The 16,676-nt window shown below is 44.0% G+C and overlaps 1 protein-coding gene across 4 annotated transcripts in view; it reads right to left on the bottom strand.

The window, feature by feature from the left end:
- emp (epithelial membrane protein) overlaps nucleotides 1–16,676 on the bottom strand; it is a 577,758-nt gene that overhangs the window by 69,129 nt on the left and 491,953 nt on the right. The window contains exon 1 of one of the 4 annotated variants that reach the window (XM_068230212.1): nucleotides 3,359–3,409. The exons of the other annotated variants lie outside the window; for them this stretch is intronic. Coding sequence (XP_068086313.1) covers nucleotides 3,359–3,384 — 26 coding nt within the window. The 5' untranslated portion in view covers nucleotides 3,385–3,409. Of the gene's footprint in view, nucleotides 1–3,358; nucleotides 3,410–16,676 lie in introns of those variants that run through there. 4 annotated transcript variants of the gene reach the window in all.

Genomic DNA, 16,676 nt, shown 5'->3' with positions numbered 1-16,676 from the left:
AAGATGCACATGCACATACAGTGATACAAAGGCAGCAACCTGCTGTCGAAGATGGAAATAACTGCTACATTCTTTCTTGTGTAAGCTTATTCCAATATGTTTCTGTACAGTATAGAGTTATTTTTCCTAACGTCAAAGGACGTAGTTCGACAGTACGTAGTAAAATTACAATTCGCTGTTGGCAGCTTGGCCGCACAGAGGTACGATGTTACAGAATGTGAACCGTCCTTGGAACAACAGGTTCTCTTCTGTTAGCCGCGGGCACAAGATTACTAAACACTCACTAACACACATGATAAAATTATGGAATTGTATTCAGACTCTCTCAAGTTACTGAAGTCCCTTATTCCCGTCTTCCGATCTCAAAGAACTACTTTAAGTCTTGGTCTATCGGCATTTAAGAGTGTTTGAATGTGAGAAGTCTGCTTCGGTAGACTTACTTTCACGAACATGAGATTCTTTCAATTGGAAAATTCGGCACTACTGCGTTTCTAAGGACTTCACCTTTTTCCTACGTATAGTCACACAAACATAGGTAAAATTTTAGCGCCAATGGGATAGCGCAATACTATGAAGTATCGGCCTTAGTTTTATTCATAGTACAGCTCTAGTGTTCGCCTACCCGTCAAGAAGTCGATTAAAAAAAAAACAACGATATTTCCACTTCCAGAGGTGCATATGGTCCTGAGGTTCACTCAGCCTACACCAAAGTGAGTACCAGGTTAATTCCTGGGCCAAAGGCGGCCGGGCGTAGAACTGACCACTCTAACCCACCAAGTGCCGAGATTACGGATAGTGGAAGCCTTTACTTTTCACCCCTGCAAAGATTACTTTCTTTTGCTTTGCTCTATTATTCTCTTGATGTATAAGTGGCAAACCACGGAAATCCATCTTCAGGACTGCCGACGGTGAAGCTCAAACCCACCACCTACCGAATGCAAGGTTACAGCTACACGACTTGTACCACCCGACTCGGTGCCTGATTTAGTGATTTGTCAACAAAAAATCCTCTTTTACATACCAATTTACCTATCTACAGTATATTTTCCTCTTTAATTCATGCTGGGCTGAGTGGCTCAGGCGGTTGAGGCACTGGCCCCTGACCCAAACTTGGCAGGTTCAATCCTGGCTCAGTCCGATGGTATTTGAAGGTGCTTAAATACGCCAGCCTCGTGTCGGTATATTTACTGGCACGTAAAAGAACTCCTACTAGACTAAATTCCGGCACCTCGGCGTCTCCGAAAACCGTAAAAGTAGTTAGTGGGATGTAAACCAAATACCATTATTATTATTATTATTATTATTATTATTATTATTATTATTATTATTATTATTATTATTATTATTATATTTAAATCATTTAGGCTAATTACTAATAACTGTATGAAGCTGAGGTTACCACTAAAACGATCAACATGAAACTTGATACTGAGCTGCACGATGGTAACACATACAGGCTGGACAAGTGAGAGTAAACATGTTTTCAGTAAGACAACTGAGAAGTAGACCTGGGAATATCAACTTTCGACAGACAACAGAAGATTTCTTTTTCCTAGCGGCTACGTGTCACCAACATTTAAAAAAAAAAACAGGTGGAAATATTCACTTATTGTAGTCATCTGTCTTTATTTTTCTTTCTTTCTTGGGCGAAACAATGCGGCTGCCTGACTCGTGTACATAACACATATTTTCCAGATGACTATTTCTAGACCTACCGGTACCAAAGAAGATAAGTAAAAGTAACCATGCCCGCTGATAAAATGGAAATTACTGTAAACGAGAACAGGGAGCGGAGTAGTTTAGAAAAGAAATTGGTAAGTGGCCATAAATACAGTGACTCTATATTTACATACCTTCAATAATACAAATGAGGAGGAAAACTCCAGATGCTCTGATCTAGGGAGAGCGGGCTGGCGCCCATGAGGTATCCAGTCGAAATCTGACATTGCTTCCACTTACTTGTAACATGCTCCTCTCTTTCATCTTTCGTGTCCAACTTTTCTTTTTTTTTTTTTGCTATTTGCTGTACGTCGCACCGACACATAGGTCTTATGGCGACAATGGGACAGGAATGGGAAGAAAGCGGCCGTGGCCTTAATTAAGGTACAGCCTGGTGTAAAAATGGGAAACTACAGAAAATCATCTTCAGGGCTGCCGACAGTGGGGTTCGAACCCACTAACTCCCGGATGCGAGCTCACAGCTGCGCGCCCCTAACCGCACGGCCAACTCGCCCGGTCAACCTCATGTTGGTCAACGCTTGCTCTCTTCTGTCGGCATCAGGTTTGGGAGCCCTGAAGAGCCCTTCATGGCCCTTCCCTTTCATTTGTCGAATCCTCCACTGTTCCTTTGATTCATATTAAAAGAGGCAGTCACTCCATGTGAGATTTGTGCTGAACAAAGCGGTAGCGGGACAGGTTTTTCTCCGGGTACTCCGGTTTTCCCTGTCATCTTTCATGGGAAACAGTGGGGCTCGAACCCACTATCTCCCGAATACTGGACACTGGCGGCACTTAAGCTACTGCAGCTATCGAGCTCGGTCATTCAACACTCTACACTTCCGCAATTCCAGGTTCATATCATATGGTGCAAGTAGTGGCAGAAGATCTCTAGAGGTCGACGCCACGAACAAATATCATTAATAACAAACAAAAAACAACAGGTATCACTCGTACACAGAACATTTCTCACCATCATGGACTCGAGAAGGTCCATTCCATGCTAAGGCAGAAGGTTAGTAACCGTTTGAAACACAAGGCGGATAAGCAATTAATCGAACTGCCAAGCAAAGCATCTTGAGGTTTTTGCTGCTGACTTCTCTATCTTAAATAACACAGACGTCATTCTCATTAATTAGAATATGCTTACTACGCGTATGAGACTTCAACGACCTAAATTACCGACGGAAGAATCGGAAGTGCACGTGATTATACCCGAATACCTGAACAATTTAGCAACTACATTAAAAGAACAGGCTAGGAAAACAACAGATACGGAATCTGCCACCTTGGCGACTGCCCTAAATGCAGATCAGTAGTGATTGATTGAACCATGTCCAGAATAACACTGTAAGTGTGACTATAGCGAAAAGATTGTCATTTTTAAGCCAGTGTGACGTGGTATTTATGAACGGTACAATTTCAAGCTGCCTCTCTGTTTCTTAGTTCAAGGTTTTAAGAATTATACAGCGTTCTCCATATAAAACCTGACTTCTCGCACGCGGTTGAGCCAAGGCTGTGGTTGCCTAGATGTACTTACTCTTAAAACAACAATCACCACTACCACTAAGGCCGGCCTGTCTTCACTTCTTAAATCTCTAAATCTTCATATATTATATAAGAAACTAAACGAAACTCTTACCTTGTAGCAAATGCTGGAAATGTCATCCTTACACAGCTAAACAGACAGTGCACCGGCTATACACATTTCGATTGACTGATGACAGAAGCCATTCGCAAAAACGCACAAGTGTTGCGAGGTCAGCTGATTTTAAATTTTGAACACGTATGCATTTGTAAGGCTTGAGTGTTAACATTGTTGCTGTATTTGCAGAAGTCACTGAAACCCCAACTTGCTGAGCTATTCGGTATTGCTTTTCGTGATGAACGCTGAAGTTCTGCGACAATTTCGCCTAATTTTCCTGCTATTAACGCTGTACGTTTTAGCGTGTGTTTCTGGTTTAGCACTGAAACAGAGTCTCAAACGTATTCAAACTTATTGAAGTTCTGGAAAGGGGCAATTGTCCGCGGAATCTCCTAATAAACTCCGCACGACCGCGACGAGCCGGTTCGTATTTATAATAACATTATTTTTCATGCAAAAAAAAAAGAATAAAATAAAATAAAATAAAATAAAATAAAATAAAATAAAATATAGTTGCTCTAAACGCAACTTTCTTCCCATTTTCGCAAATAAATGCGGACTACTGACAAGAGCAGACTATGTGCCGATACCGTGTTTCACCCTCTCCCGACTTAATTAGACGCTATCATCACATCATAACTTCATTATCATCATCTCACACAGATGCGAAGGTCGCCCATGACCGTCAAATAGAAACACCTGCACCAGGCGAGCCGAAAATGTCCTCGGACACTCCCGGCACTAAAAGCCATGCAATTCTAAAAAGAAAAAGTATGGCCTTTCAACCAGACGCCTGCTCGGTAGTTTTCAGATTATTGTTAGGTCATCAGCCCAGAGGCTGGTTGGATCCTCAAATAGCACCATCAAGGGTTATGCGGTTATAAGGAAACCCCAAAAACCAATGGTAGCACCAAAATGAGGCGTACTAGGCAAGATGAGGAGTGAGATAGTTTGCCATTGCTTTCCCCACTGGGCCAGAAAGTACTATTGCAGCACGACTGACCCTATGAGCAACACCTTTCATAACACTCAGATGCACTCGTCATGCTCTGAATGTCAGTACTCAGAACTACCCATATCCCAGCAGCTTCCATATTGTCACAGCCATGGGTGTTGACTGGGACTTCGGTGGAAGCTACACTTTACTCTGGCCTGTGCCAAGAGATGGATGCAAAAGTACTGTATCCATCAAGAAATGACAGCAGGCAGTTTCAGATTATTATGTATTAAAAATTGTATCAAACCTGAATGTAAATTTACACCGTCATTATTCTCTGACACGAACGACGAACGCTTGTGAATTCCAAACTGAACGCTATGTTCTGTCTTTCACACCCTAACATACGAGGATTGGAGCAAAAGTCATGGCAACTATTTTTTTTTCCTTGTAGATATGTGAACGGATCACAAACGTATATGTGTCGTGTGGAAGTTCTGCAGGCATAGTGTGTATGCAGAACAACAGTTGGCTCTGTGATAGCTGGTAGTAGCGCAGCGAGGGCTGTGAAATCAGTCAGTTGGTGAGTGTCCTGCGAGATGGAAGTAACCCGTGTTGAGCAGCGCGCTTACATCAAAACAGCCGTTGTCCGAGGGAGAAATGCGATGGAATGTCACAGTTAATTAGTGGAAGCCCTTGGAAATAATGCCCTACCATATCGTACAGTAGCACGGTGGGTAGGGAGGTTTCTGTAAGGACGTGTGTCAATCAGTGATGAGCAACGTTCGGGACGACCTGTCAGTGTGCGGACCGACGTGGCACGAGCCGTCATCGAGCAGCTCCTGAATGAAGACAGACGATGGACGCTACTGGAGTTAGAGAGGGCAAGTGGCACCGAGAAACGCACCATCCACAGGAAATTGCGTAATGAGCTGCAACTGCGCAAAATCGCATCGCAGTGGGTACCGCATGCACTGACGGAAGTTCAAAAGTGGGTGCGCTATGCAATATGCTCCGACCACCTTGCACGCTGGCAACAGGACGGCGATCAATTCTTGTCACGGATAATCGCCATCGATGGATTTTGTGCCAGGGCATACGAACCAGAACTGAAACGTCAGTCAGGAGTGGCGACATGCTGGATCACCAAGGAGGCAGAGGGTCCGTCAGAATCCTTCCCCAGTCAAATTGATGGCGATCATCGCGTATGACGTCAGGGGTGTCATTGTTTGCCACTTTGTTCCACATGGCAGAACAGTGACCGCACAGTACTAAAGGGACTTCCTGGTGCGACAGGTACGACGTGGCGTTCGGGAGAAACGTCCGGATCTTGTGGACAGTGCAATAATTATGCACGACAATGCAAAACTACATAAAGCAGGGTGTGTAGGGCAGCTACTGCTACGTTGGGGATGGGAAGAATTGGAGCACCGACCGTATTCTCCCGACATTTCGCCCTGTGACTTTGATCTCATTCGAAAGATTAAGGAACCACTACTTGGTAGGCGGTTTACAACACGAGAGGACATTGCTGATGCTGTGTGACAACAGGTGACCCGATTCATACAAGGTGCGGCAAATGCTGAGGCAGGTGGTATACAGCCCCTCCCACATCGTTGGCAGCGTGTGGTGTCAGTAGCAGGGGACTACTTTGAGGGTCTTTAGGCCCAGGTTTGTCATGTCAACTTCATGTGTACTGTGTTGTCATTCTTTCGCACCGGGAAGGCCATATTGCCCTGTATACTAACGTAGTAAATTAATGTGTTACGATATTTCAGTGCTATTCATTGTCTACATATGTAGTTAACACCTTGTCCTTTCATCTGTATATATCACATTTTCCATCACACTAAGGAAGAAAACAGTCGAATAAGAGGAACTTTCACTACACAAAATGATACACTCTGGACAAGGCGATATCCGCAAGTTACAGTACATCAAAGCCACTTCATACCAATTTCTGCCTTAAATGTTTACAAGCGCACGTACTAAGTCGTAGGCCTACTACACTTGGTGGCCAATCTTAAGTGTGTTTCAAGTGCGAAGGGAAATGTGCGATTTTAAAGGATGGGACGCAACTCAGATTTCTCAATACGCGGGTGGGTACGCAACTCGATTGTCCCATAATGAGTGCGAGTATGGATATATTTTCTGGTTTGGAGAAAAATATAGCCACTGGTGTTGAAATCGGAAACTTCAAAAATATATTCCTAGAATGGCTAACTTTCAGATTATAACAGTCTGCCTGCAATGGTAGAAACTGTCCCATGCACACTGACACGCTGGACTATCTTGGTCCATGAGTACACAGTAATACAGTACTGTACATGATGCTCGAAGGTCATTGACCTAATATTTTTATTTCAAATAAATAATAATAATAATAATAATAATAATAATAATAATAATAATGTTATTTGTTTTACGTCCCACTAACTACTTTTTGGTCTTCGGAGACGCCGAGGTGCCGGAATTTAGTCCCGCGGGAGTTCTTTTACGTGCCAGTAAATCTACCGACACGAGGCTGACGTATTTGAGCACCTTCAAATATCACCGGACTGAGCCAGGATCGAACCTGCCAAGTTGGGGTCAGAAGGCCAGCGCCTTAACCGTCTGAGCCACTCAGCCCGGCTATTTTCATTTCAGCATCAAATTCTTCCCTTTCACCCTTCTAGACTTGAGTTACTTTCCTCGCCGCATGTAAATGTTCTATTGAAACATTGCAGTACGCAGTCCAGCAATTAAGTCTTAGTTTCTGTACTTGGTCACTACCTTCCTAGTTACTTATCAGGACTTATCTACAGAAATATGAAGGTGTAAATATATCCTCTAATAAGACAACAAGTCTCTTCGAGAAACTCAAAGCGTTTCATAGAAATAAAGCACTGAAACTTCAACTGGAGAAAGTAGAATGCATCTAAAGGTATTGAGTTCAGCTTACAGTTATTGCAGATTGACAAGTAGCAAGCTGGAGAAAGAAGCTGTTACTATTGTTATGAGAACTGTAGCCTTTCTTCGCTGACATTGCACAAACACGTGCTGCTAAGACTACGGTGAGAGTCGAAAGGCTTTTTACTCTTTACGAAAGAAAGAAAGAAATACAAAAACAACTTGAGCTCTGTGGAGAATGTGTTTGGAAAATTACTTTTTCATCAGTCTGTAAGCAAAATTCCAGAGAAGGCAATGGGAAACTGTAGATCATATTCTACTTCCTGAAGAAGGAGATGATGTATCTATCTCTGGAACGACCGGGAAAATTATAGTGATTGTGGTTGTTTCGAGGTGACTGGAATGACAGAAGGAATCTACTAGAGCAAAAGACTAAGAGAATTATGGCTATGACGATTTTTGTTTTGAAAGTCACACCAACCGAATTACGGTATTACTTCCCAAGAAAACTGTTTCAGCGCGTTCCAGTGGGCAATATTTTTTTACCTGGGACAAAAAAAGCAATAATAAATAAGCCGACAAGCAAACGAACCTGTGGCACATACTGTACAACCCATTAAGGGACTTGGTCTGCCAAGACGAGCGCTGTCGAACCAGTTGGCCTGGAGACACTGGAGTGCCAAATGGACAGCGTGTCATTTTTAGCCTATAGTCTCATTTTTGTCTCGAGATCCACCGCCTTTCCATCAGGTAGCTACTCAGTCTCACGAGACTATGAAAACTCCGTTCCAGCCATGAATCAAGATTTAATATTCCTGGACTGGCCGAAAATCGAACCAGAGGCTTCCGGGTAAGGGACAAGCACGGGAATGGTGAAACCATATATTACAGTCTAAATAGCACTCGTTGGCTGAATGTTCAGCGTACTGGCCTTCGGTTCAGAGGGTCCCGGGTTCGACTCCCGGCCGGGTCGGTGATTTTAACCTTCATTGGTTAATTCCAATGGCTCGGGGGCTGGGTGTTTGTGCTGTCCCCAATATCCCTGAAACTCACACACCACACATGACACTATCCTCTACCACAATAACACGCAGTTACCTTCACATGGCAGATGCCGCCCACCCTCATTGGAGGGTCTGCCTTGCAAGGGCTGCGCCCGGCTAGAAATAGCCACACGAAATTATTATTATAATAATAGCGAGCTCATATAGGCTATCGTTCGTCAGTTTCATGTTCAATATATCTACGTATTGCCATATACAAGAAAGTTCGGTGAATAGTCCTGCACTATCAACATAGATGAACAATGCACGTCAGCGACTTTACTGCACTTTGAAGTAGTCCCCTCCCATAACTATGTATTGCTGAGATCGGCGATACATGTTCTGAAAACATTGCAAGAAGGCTTCCTTTGGGATGGTGTTCAAAAACCTCGATACGTCTCGTTGGATGTCAGGAATATCGTCAAATCTCTTTCCTTTCAAAGCGTGATGAGCATCGTTTTGATGCGTGACTTCTCGGCTCTGACCTTTTTCCGACGAGGGGATCCCGGAGAACGCCATTTCATGTTTCAGGGTCGAACCTGAGACGCCAGGTTTCATCTTCAGTGACAATACAGTTCAAGAAATTTGGTGTCGCATCCGCCGTTTCGACAAAATCCTGGTGAAGTCTCTAAATGTGCCTGCTTCTGATCGTCAGTCAAGTGATGTGGCACAAGACGAGAACACGTTTTCCTCTTCCCTAACTTCTGGGTACCGATGTGTCGCATGGATTCACGGTTAATCTGTAGTTCATCCGCTATCAAGCGCACAGTTAGTCGCCGATCGTTCTTGATTAATGTCCTCACCTTCTCAATGTTTTCGTCACTGACGGCGGTCGCCGGTCTTCAGCTACGGGGGTTGTCAGAAACACTTTCCCGGCCTCCTCGAAAACGGGCGAACTACTCGTACACACACTTCAAGGACAGTGCTTGATCTTCATAAACACGTACCAGCATCGAATGCTTTTCTTTCGGTGTCTTGCCAAGCTTAAAACAAAACTGTGCATTGATCTTTCGGTCGTTCATGTTCCTGTTCCTGTTCGCAGTTCAGAACCAACGTACTAAACACGCGCTGTGTCAAACAGGTCTTACACGGCCCACAAAAGATGCTCAACTGAACAACGTTGGGAGCAGGTGGTCAAAATTTGCTGCTACGCAAGTGCAGCGTTGTGTCGCCAGTGTTGCCGGATTGACCGTTCTGACTTCATTCACGGAACTTTACTGTCACAGGTTGTATTATCTTATATTGAACAGCTGCTGTAGATAGGTTATAGACCACGTGCGTATGGCGATATTTTACCCACTGGTGCTCCTAGCGGCAATACGCTCAGAACATCCGTGTGACGAGTGTGTGTAGTGGCTTGTGCGGGAGAATCAAGTGTGACAGTGAAGGAAGCTATTTAAAGCTGAAATGTCGTCCATAGAGATTTGTGCGGGCTTTCAGAATATTCGGAGGGATAAGTCGTACTTCAGAGCTTCTACGCTAAAGAAAGGCGGACAGCTCAATGAAAGTTATCACTAATCACTAGGGCCCGGATGTTTATGCAGTAATAGGTTAGAATGCAAACTGACTGAAACGAGTAACAAGTAGAGTGTACCCGCACGACGGTTATGCTATGAGGTTTGCATAAACATTAGGGGTTCGGCCCGTTAGAACCCCCTGGAATTTATGTTACTCCCACTACATTACATTCGAGGTAAAAGAACGATTGGGAGAAGAAATATCCAGCTTCTGTTTGAGAGAAACGAACATTAAACAACCACCTTATGCAGTTAAGTTTAACGTAATAGTCACCTTTGTTTTTGCATCATACATCATATATATATATACAGGCTGTTAGGTGTATACGTGCAGATATTAAGCTAGTCGGCTAAGAAAAATACATCTCATAATATATGCTATGTACTTTTTACCTTGTCCTATTAGTTTGCCCATAACTGAGCCAAATATTTCAGGACCTAATGTGTTTTGAACGGCCGTAGCAGGATACGCCGGTGATGTCATTCTGTCCACGCGTAGCGGAAGTACAGTAGCCGAGTATAGGGCTTGTTGAACCTGTTTCTTATCGCAGGCCAACACATGTTGTTGTGCACTTCCCCTAAAGGCTTGGCAAGTAGAAGAGGATGACTCACGTGCCAGGTCACTTGCTGTACTCGAAAACCGGTGTAGGGTACTCTGTGTGAAAAGTACACAGAATCCTTACAGTGACGTCGAAGATCCGTACAAGCACATACGTGCGAATCAAGTGTTGTGTATTTGTGTGCGATTTTTAAGACGTCAATGGCATTACTCAGTGATCCAAGCTGACAAAATGAAAGGAAATGGTTAATAAGTAAATGAAATATGGGCGCAACATTTCTGTGCTGTTATTGCGACAGTCTACGATGAATTTCTGACAATAGACAATGCGGGTTGTCTATGCTTATTCATTAACTTTTTAGGTCATTGAAAGGACGGTGGACACTGAAAGAAAAGGCTATAAGTATTCAGTGAAATTGTTATTAATGAGACAAATTTCAAAAACCGTAGTTGCATCCATCGTGAACATTGCTCGAAGGAAAAAGACCTACTGTGGAATTGCCGCCGGGCATTTCTAATAGAAGGCTTATTCTTCTTTTTCCTAATCTTTTTACCCTCCAGGGTTGGTTTTTCATGGGACTCAGCAAGGGATCCCACCTCTACTGCCTCAAGGGTAGTGTCCTGGAGCGTGAGACATTGGATCGGGGATACAACTGGGGAGAATGACCAGTACCTCACCCAAGCGGCCTCACCTGCTATGCTGAACAGGGGCCTTGCGGGGGTATGGGAAGATTGGAAAGGATAGACAAGGAAGAGGGAAGGAAGCGTCCGTGGCCTTAAGTTAGGTACCATCCCGGCATTTGCCTGGAGAAGGGGGGAACTACGGGAAACAACTTTCAGGATGGCTGAGGTGGGAATCGGACCACCTCTACTCATTTGACCTCCCGGGGCTAAGTGGACCCCGTTCCAGCCCTCGTACCACTTTTCAAATTTCTTGTCAGAGCTGAAAATCGAACCCGAGCTTCGGGGGTGGCAGCTAATCACACTAACCACTGCACCACAGAGGCGGACGGAAGGCTTATTACTGAACAGTAAGTACCGATAGGTAAAATGATGACTGTAATGGACCCGTTTAATTAGAACTTCCGTAAAAATAATATTACTACTACTACTACTAATAATAATAATAATAATAATAATAATAATATCTTTACGTTCCACTAACTAATTTTCACGGTTTTCGGAGACGCTGAAATGCCAGAATTTTTTTATCGCAGTATTTTTTAATGCAAATAAATCTACAGACACGAGACTGACGTATTTGAGCACCTTCAAATACCACCGGACTGAGCCAAGACCAAGCCTCCCAAGTTGGGTTAAGAAGGCCAGCACTTTACGCAGTGCTGCACCAATCATCTTGCCGGGCTGAGTGGCTCAGACGGTTGAGGCACTGGCCTTCTGAGTCCAGTCTTGACAAGGTGCTCAAATACGTCAGCCTTGTGTCAGTAGATTTACTGGTACGTGAAGAACTCCTATGGTACTAAATTCCTGCAAAGCCGCGTCTCCGAAAACCGTGAAAAGTAGTTAGTGGGACGTAAAGCCAATGACATTATTATCATCATCTTACCTGCACAGTTCATAGGGATATCTTACCTGGAGTTCCTCATAGGTACGTTATTAGAGCTTTCAGAGGACGCTCCGTTTCGACTACGCCGAAACATGTGGTTTTTACACGATGGTCCACCACCTGATATAAGACACTTACTGCGTGATCATTTGGATCAGTCCTTTGGTCCATGGCGAATAGGACGACATGGACCCATCAAATGGCCCGCCAGATCTCCAATGGATATTACGGAAGACTGGATTCGGAGAAGTGATTTTCTTTTGTTAGTTGCTTTACGTCGCACCAACACAGAGAGGTCTTATGGCGACAATCGGACAAGAAAGGCCTATGAATGGTAAGAAAGTGGTCGTGGCCTTAATGAAGGTTCAACCCCCGCAATGCCTGGTGTGAACTTGGGAAACCACGGAAAACCATCTTCAGGGCTGCCGACATTGGGGTTCGAAGCCCCAATCTCCCGGATGCGAGCTCACAGCTGTGCGCTCCTAACCGCATGGCCAACTCGCCGGGTACGGAGAAGTGAAGCCTGCAGAGTAGTCCAGGGAGATCACTTGAACAATTCCTACGTGTTTCACATTTGTATGTCAGATGTTACACCATTTCTGCAGCGTATTGAGTTGGGAGTTCAGTTCTCAATCGATGTAGTATTTTGAGTCTCGATAGTTCGATATTCTCATAAATCCGAGCAGAAAAATTGAAGTACCGGTAACAAAAATTATAAATCTAGAGTTTCAGTTCGCGATTGCCTTGTACGTGGCGCAAGCTGAACACAACACACGGAAGACGTGCTTGTTAAAACGCTAGATAATGACCTTGAACACAGCCTGGCAGTTCTTCATTCTACACTGTACTGGTTTGGGTACATTGCGTGTGTGTGTCTGTTGATGTGCATGTTTGATGTTTATACACAAAACCTGTTTGTCACACTTTGTCCTCTAGTGCTAACCACAATACGAAGATACACCTGACTCATCGCAAGGAGACCTGGTTCTGGTCTTACGCATACTATCCTGTAGTAAACTACTGCGAGCGATGTAGGCACGGGTGAAGTACATTTCATCTTGTTTCCTCCCACACCACGCATATTTTACTATTTTCTTCCCTGCTTTTCAGCTCCTAATGACCTGATAATAATAATACCGGTAATGTTATTTGCTTTACGTCCCACTAACTACTCTTACTGTTTCTGGAGGCGCTGAGGTGCTGTAATTTAGTCTCGCAGGAGTTCTTTTTACGCGCCAGTAAATCTACCGACACGAGGCTGACTTATTTGAGCATCTTCGAATACCATCGGACTGAGCCAAGATCGAGCCTGCCAAGTTGGGGTCAGAAGGCCAGCGCCTCAACCGTCTGAGCCACTCTGCCCGGCAGCAAAAAATATTATTATTATTATTATTACCGGGCGAGTTGGCCGTGCGGTTAGAGACGCATGGCTGAGAGCTTGCATCCCGGAGATAATGGGTTCGAATCCCACTGTCGGCAGCCCAGAAGATGGTTTTCCGTGGTTTTTCATGTTCACACCAGGCAAATGCTAGGGCTGTACCTTAATTAAGGCCACGGCCGCCTCTTTCCAACTCCTAGGCCTTTGCTATCCCATCGTCCTATAAGACCTATCTGTGTCGGTGCGTCGCACCGACACAGATAGGTTTTATGGCGACAGATATAACTAAGGACTAGGATCAGGAAGGAAGCAACCGTGGTCTTAATTACGGTACAGCCCTAGCATTTGCCTGGTGTGAACATGAAAAACCACGGAAAATCATCTTTAAAGCTGCCGACAGAGGGATTCGAAGCCAGTACATCCCGAATATTGAATACTGTTCGAACTTTGGCGACTGCTACTATCAAGCTCGGTGATGATTTAAGAGTGGATTTCTGCCGCTGGTTAATTGATCAAGCACTCAATCCAGAATTTCTGTCAAGTGTATTAGTGACACATGAGGCAATTTTTATAGAAGGAGTGTTTAATATTTAGTATACCAAGGCAACCTCTAGCACCGGCTCTCAATTAATATCTGGATGAATGCAGTGGGAAGTCTGTCTCTTTGACCAATCGTCTTTTTATTAGCGTTATTTTGCTTTACGTCCCACATACTATTTATACCGTTTTCTGAGACGCTGAGGTGACGAAATTTCATATCGCAGGAGTTAATTTACGTGCCAGTATTTCTACGACACGAGACTGACGTATGTGTGCCCCATCAAATATCATCAGACTGAGCCAAGATTGAACCTGCCAAGTTGGAGGTCGGAAGATAAGGACCTCAACGGTCTCAGACACTCAGACCGGTACCAATCACCTTACTTGCATAAATTTGATCGGTGTAGCTTTCCTTATGGTGACGATGGGACGGGAACGGGCTAGTATTGGAAAGGAAGCAATCGTGGCATTCATGACGTTACAGCCCCAGCATTTGCCTGGCGTGAACATGGAAAACCACGGTAAACCACCTTTAGGGCTGCCGACAGAGGGGTTGGAACCCACTATATCCCACTCATGAGCTGTGGAATATCCCCATTCAATAGGACAAGGCAGTTTCCAGCACCGGTTCTAATTAATATCAGGATGGGTGTAGTTGGAGGTCGGTTACATCTTTTTATTAATGTTATCTTGCTCCTGTACAGTAGATACAGTACGTTACTGGAGCTTTCAGAGGACGTGTCGCTTCGACTACGCCGAACCACGTGGATTTTACACGATGGTGCAGACATTTCCTCAACGGTAGACAGGACGATGTGGAACTATCAATTGGCCAGCCCTTATTCCAGTGGATTGTTATGCCTGGGGGGACATGAGAAACAAAGTATACCGAACTGAGGTAACCACTTCGGATGACCTCCGTGAACGTATGTTTAAGCACCAGAGGATATTCTGAACCACAGTGGTGTCTTGGCTCGAATGACAAGTTGCTTTACGTCACACCGACACAGATAGGTATTATAGCGATGACGGGGCAGGTAAGGGTTAGGAGTGGGAAGGAAGCAACCATGGCCTTAATTAAGGTACAGCCCCAGCATTTGCCTCGTGTGAAAATGGGAAACCACGGAAAACCATCTTCAGGGCTACCGACAGTGGGGTACGAACCCACTATCTCCCGAATACTGGATACTGGTAGCACTTAAGCGACTGCAGCTATCGAGCTCGGTGTACCAGTAAATATACCGACACGAGGCTGACGTATTTGAGCACCTTCAAATACCACTGCACGGGGCCAGGTTCGAACATGCGAAGCTGGAGTCAAAAGGCTGGCACCTCAACCGCTTTAGCCACTCAACCAGGCAGGAAGCACGAAATGTACGTACGTTTAATTTACTTAGTTGTATAATATGTCCATTTTTCGTTTGAAACAAAACGTTCGATGTGCTTCGATAATTCAATTCTGATTCTACTCATATGGATATCCTATGCCATGGATTTGTTCGTTGGCGCAAGGAACTGTCTTCCTTCTTCTACCTTTACGCAATGCACAACGGGGATCGTACCGCATTTCACGTCCCGGCATGCGTATCCCAACCAATAATTATATCACACGCTCGTACAGGTCGCGCACCGACACAGGTTTTCAGGTCATTTCCATACTCACTAGACCACAGGGCTGACGACCACAGATATCGCTACCCCTAGAGGACGTAACAGCAAATGAACCAGTATTAACGCTGAGAATTCAATACATCTCCAGGGTCCGAAACCGATAACTAGTGTTGTCTGAAACCCCTAAGACGGAAACTAAACACTAACAACATCAAACCAGTCTGGCGATAATGTAACGTAACATGTTGTAGACTGGTAGCCTTCAGCTGTTACCGTAGGTCAGTTGCTCGTAAACATAAAACCAGTTTGGCAAGTATATTACGTAACATCTCGTGGCATTGAATAGGGAGCGCTCAGCTGTCACAGTAGTCCATTTGCTCTTAAACATAAACAGAACAGAAACCAGTTTGGCAGGGATGGCGCGTGACTTGCCTGTTATCAAAGGAAAGCTATTCATTCACAAGAACAAGGCATACTACCTATTCTAAAAACATCGTACCCCTTTGCTCTCGAAAATAACTTCCGAGGATTACTAAAAGTTTGATATATAGTGGTTCGTCACATCGTTCTCTATTGCTACAATAAATATCTGCACGTATACACCTAACACCCTGTATATATATATATATATATAGAGAGAGAGAGAGAGAGAGGGAGTATTAATTTTAAACATAACTTTATTATACAGTACATATTTTCCGTGTCCATTGCCGTTGTAAATTATTTTTTCATTAATTAATGCTAGTCTTGTTTTACTATTTAACAGATCGATTGCAACAGGATTGTTCAGTCAGCCGAGTGAGATTGCAAAGCAGACCTTTCCAAATGCTGAAAGCACACAGCTGCGCTTTGCATTTATATTAATACAGAAAGAGATTCTTCGAATACTTCCTTCCTGCAACAATGGGGAAAACCTAAGAATGTTGCCGCGGAATAATCTAAAGGTGAACATTTAGGAGAAATGTTCAAGGACAGATTAAGTACGCGGTAAGTTTGTAGCGTACTGCAAAGTGAAGGATTTGAAACATTCAGCATAACTGAACTATATGAGAAAATAACAGACTGTGCTTTTAAAAGAATTTTGAAGGCCGAGTGTGAAGGTGAATCCTTAATTATCTCCAATTCCACTGTTGAAGCTATCGTGGATGATGCTGTAGAACAGAGCGAAACCAGACTTCTACTTCAGTGTCTTCTTCAGCAATTAGACCTTGTTAATAAATTGTTTAGATGCTATGGAATAAATTACTTGCCAAGTGGCAAGATATCATTAGTGC

This window comes from Anabrus simplex, chromosome 1 (assembly GCF_040414725.1).
Source record: "Anabrus simplex isolate iqAnaSimp1 chromosome 1, ASM4041472v1, whole genome shotgun sequence".
Taxonomy (NCBI): Eukaryota; Metazoa; Arthropoda; class Insecta; order Orthoptera; family Tettigoniidae; genus Anabrus; species Anabrus simplex.
This window is presented reverse-complemented; position numbering and strand designations above follow the sequence as displayed.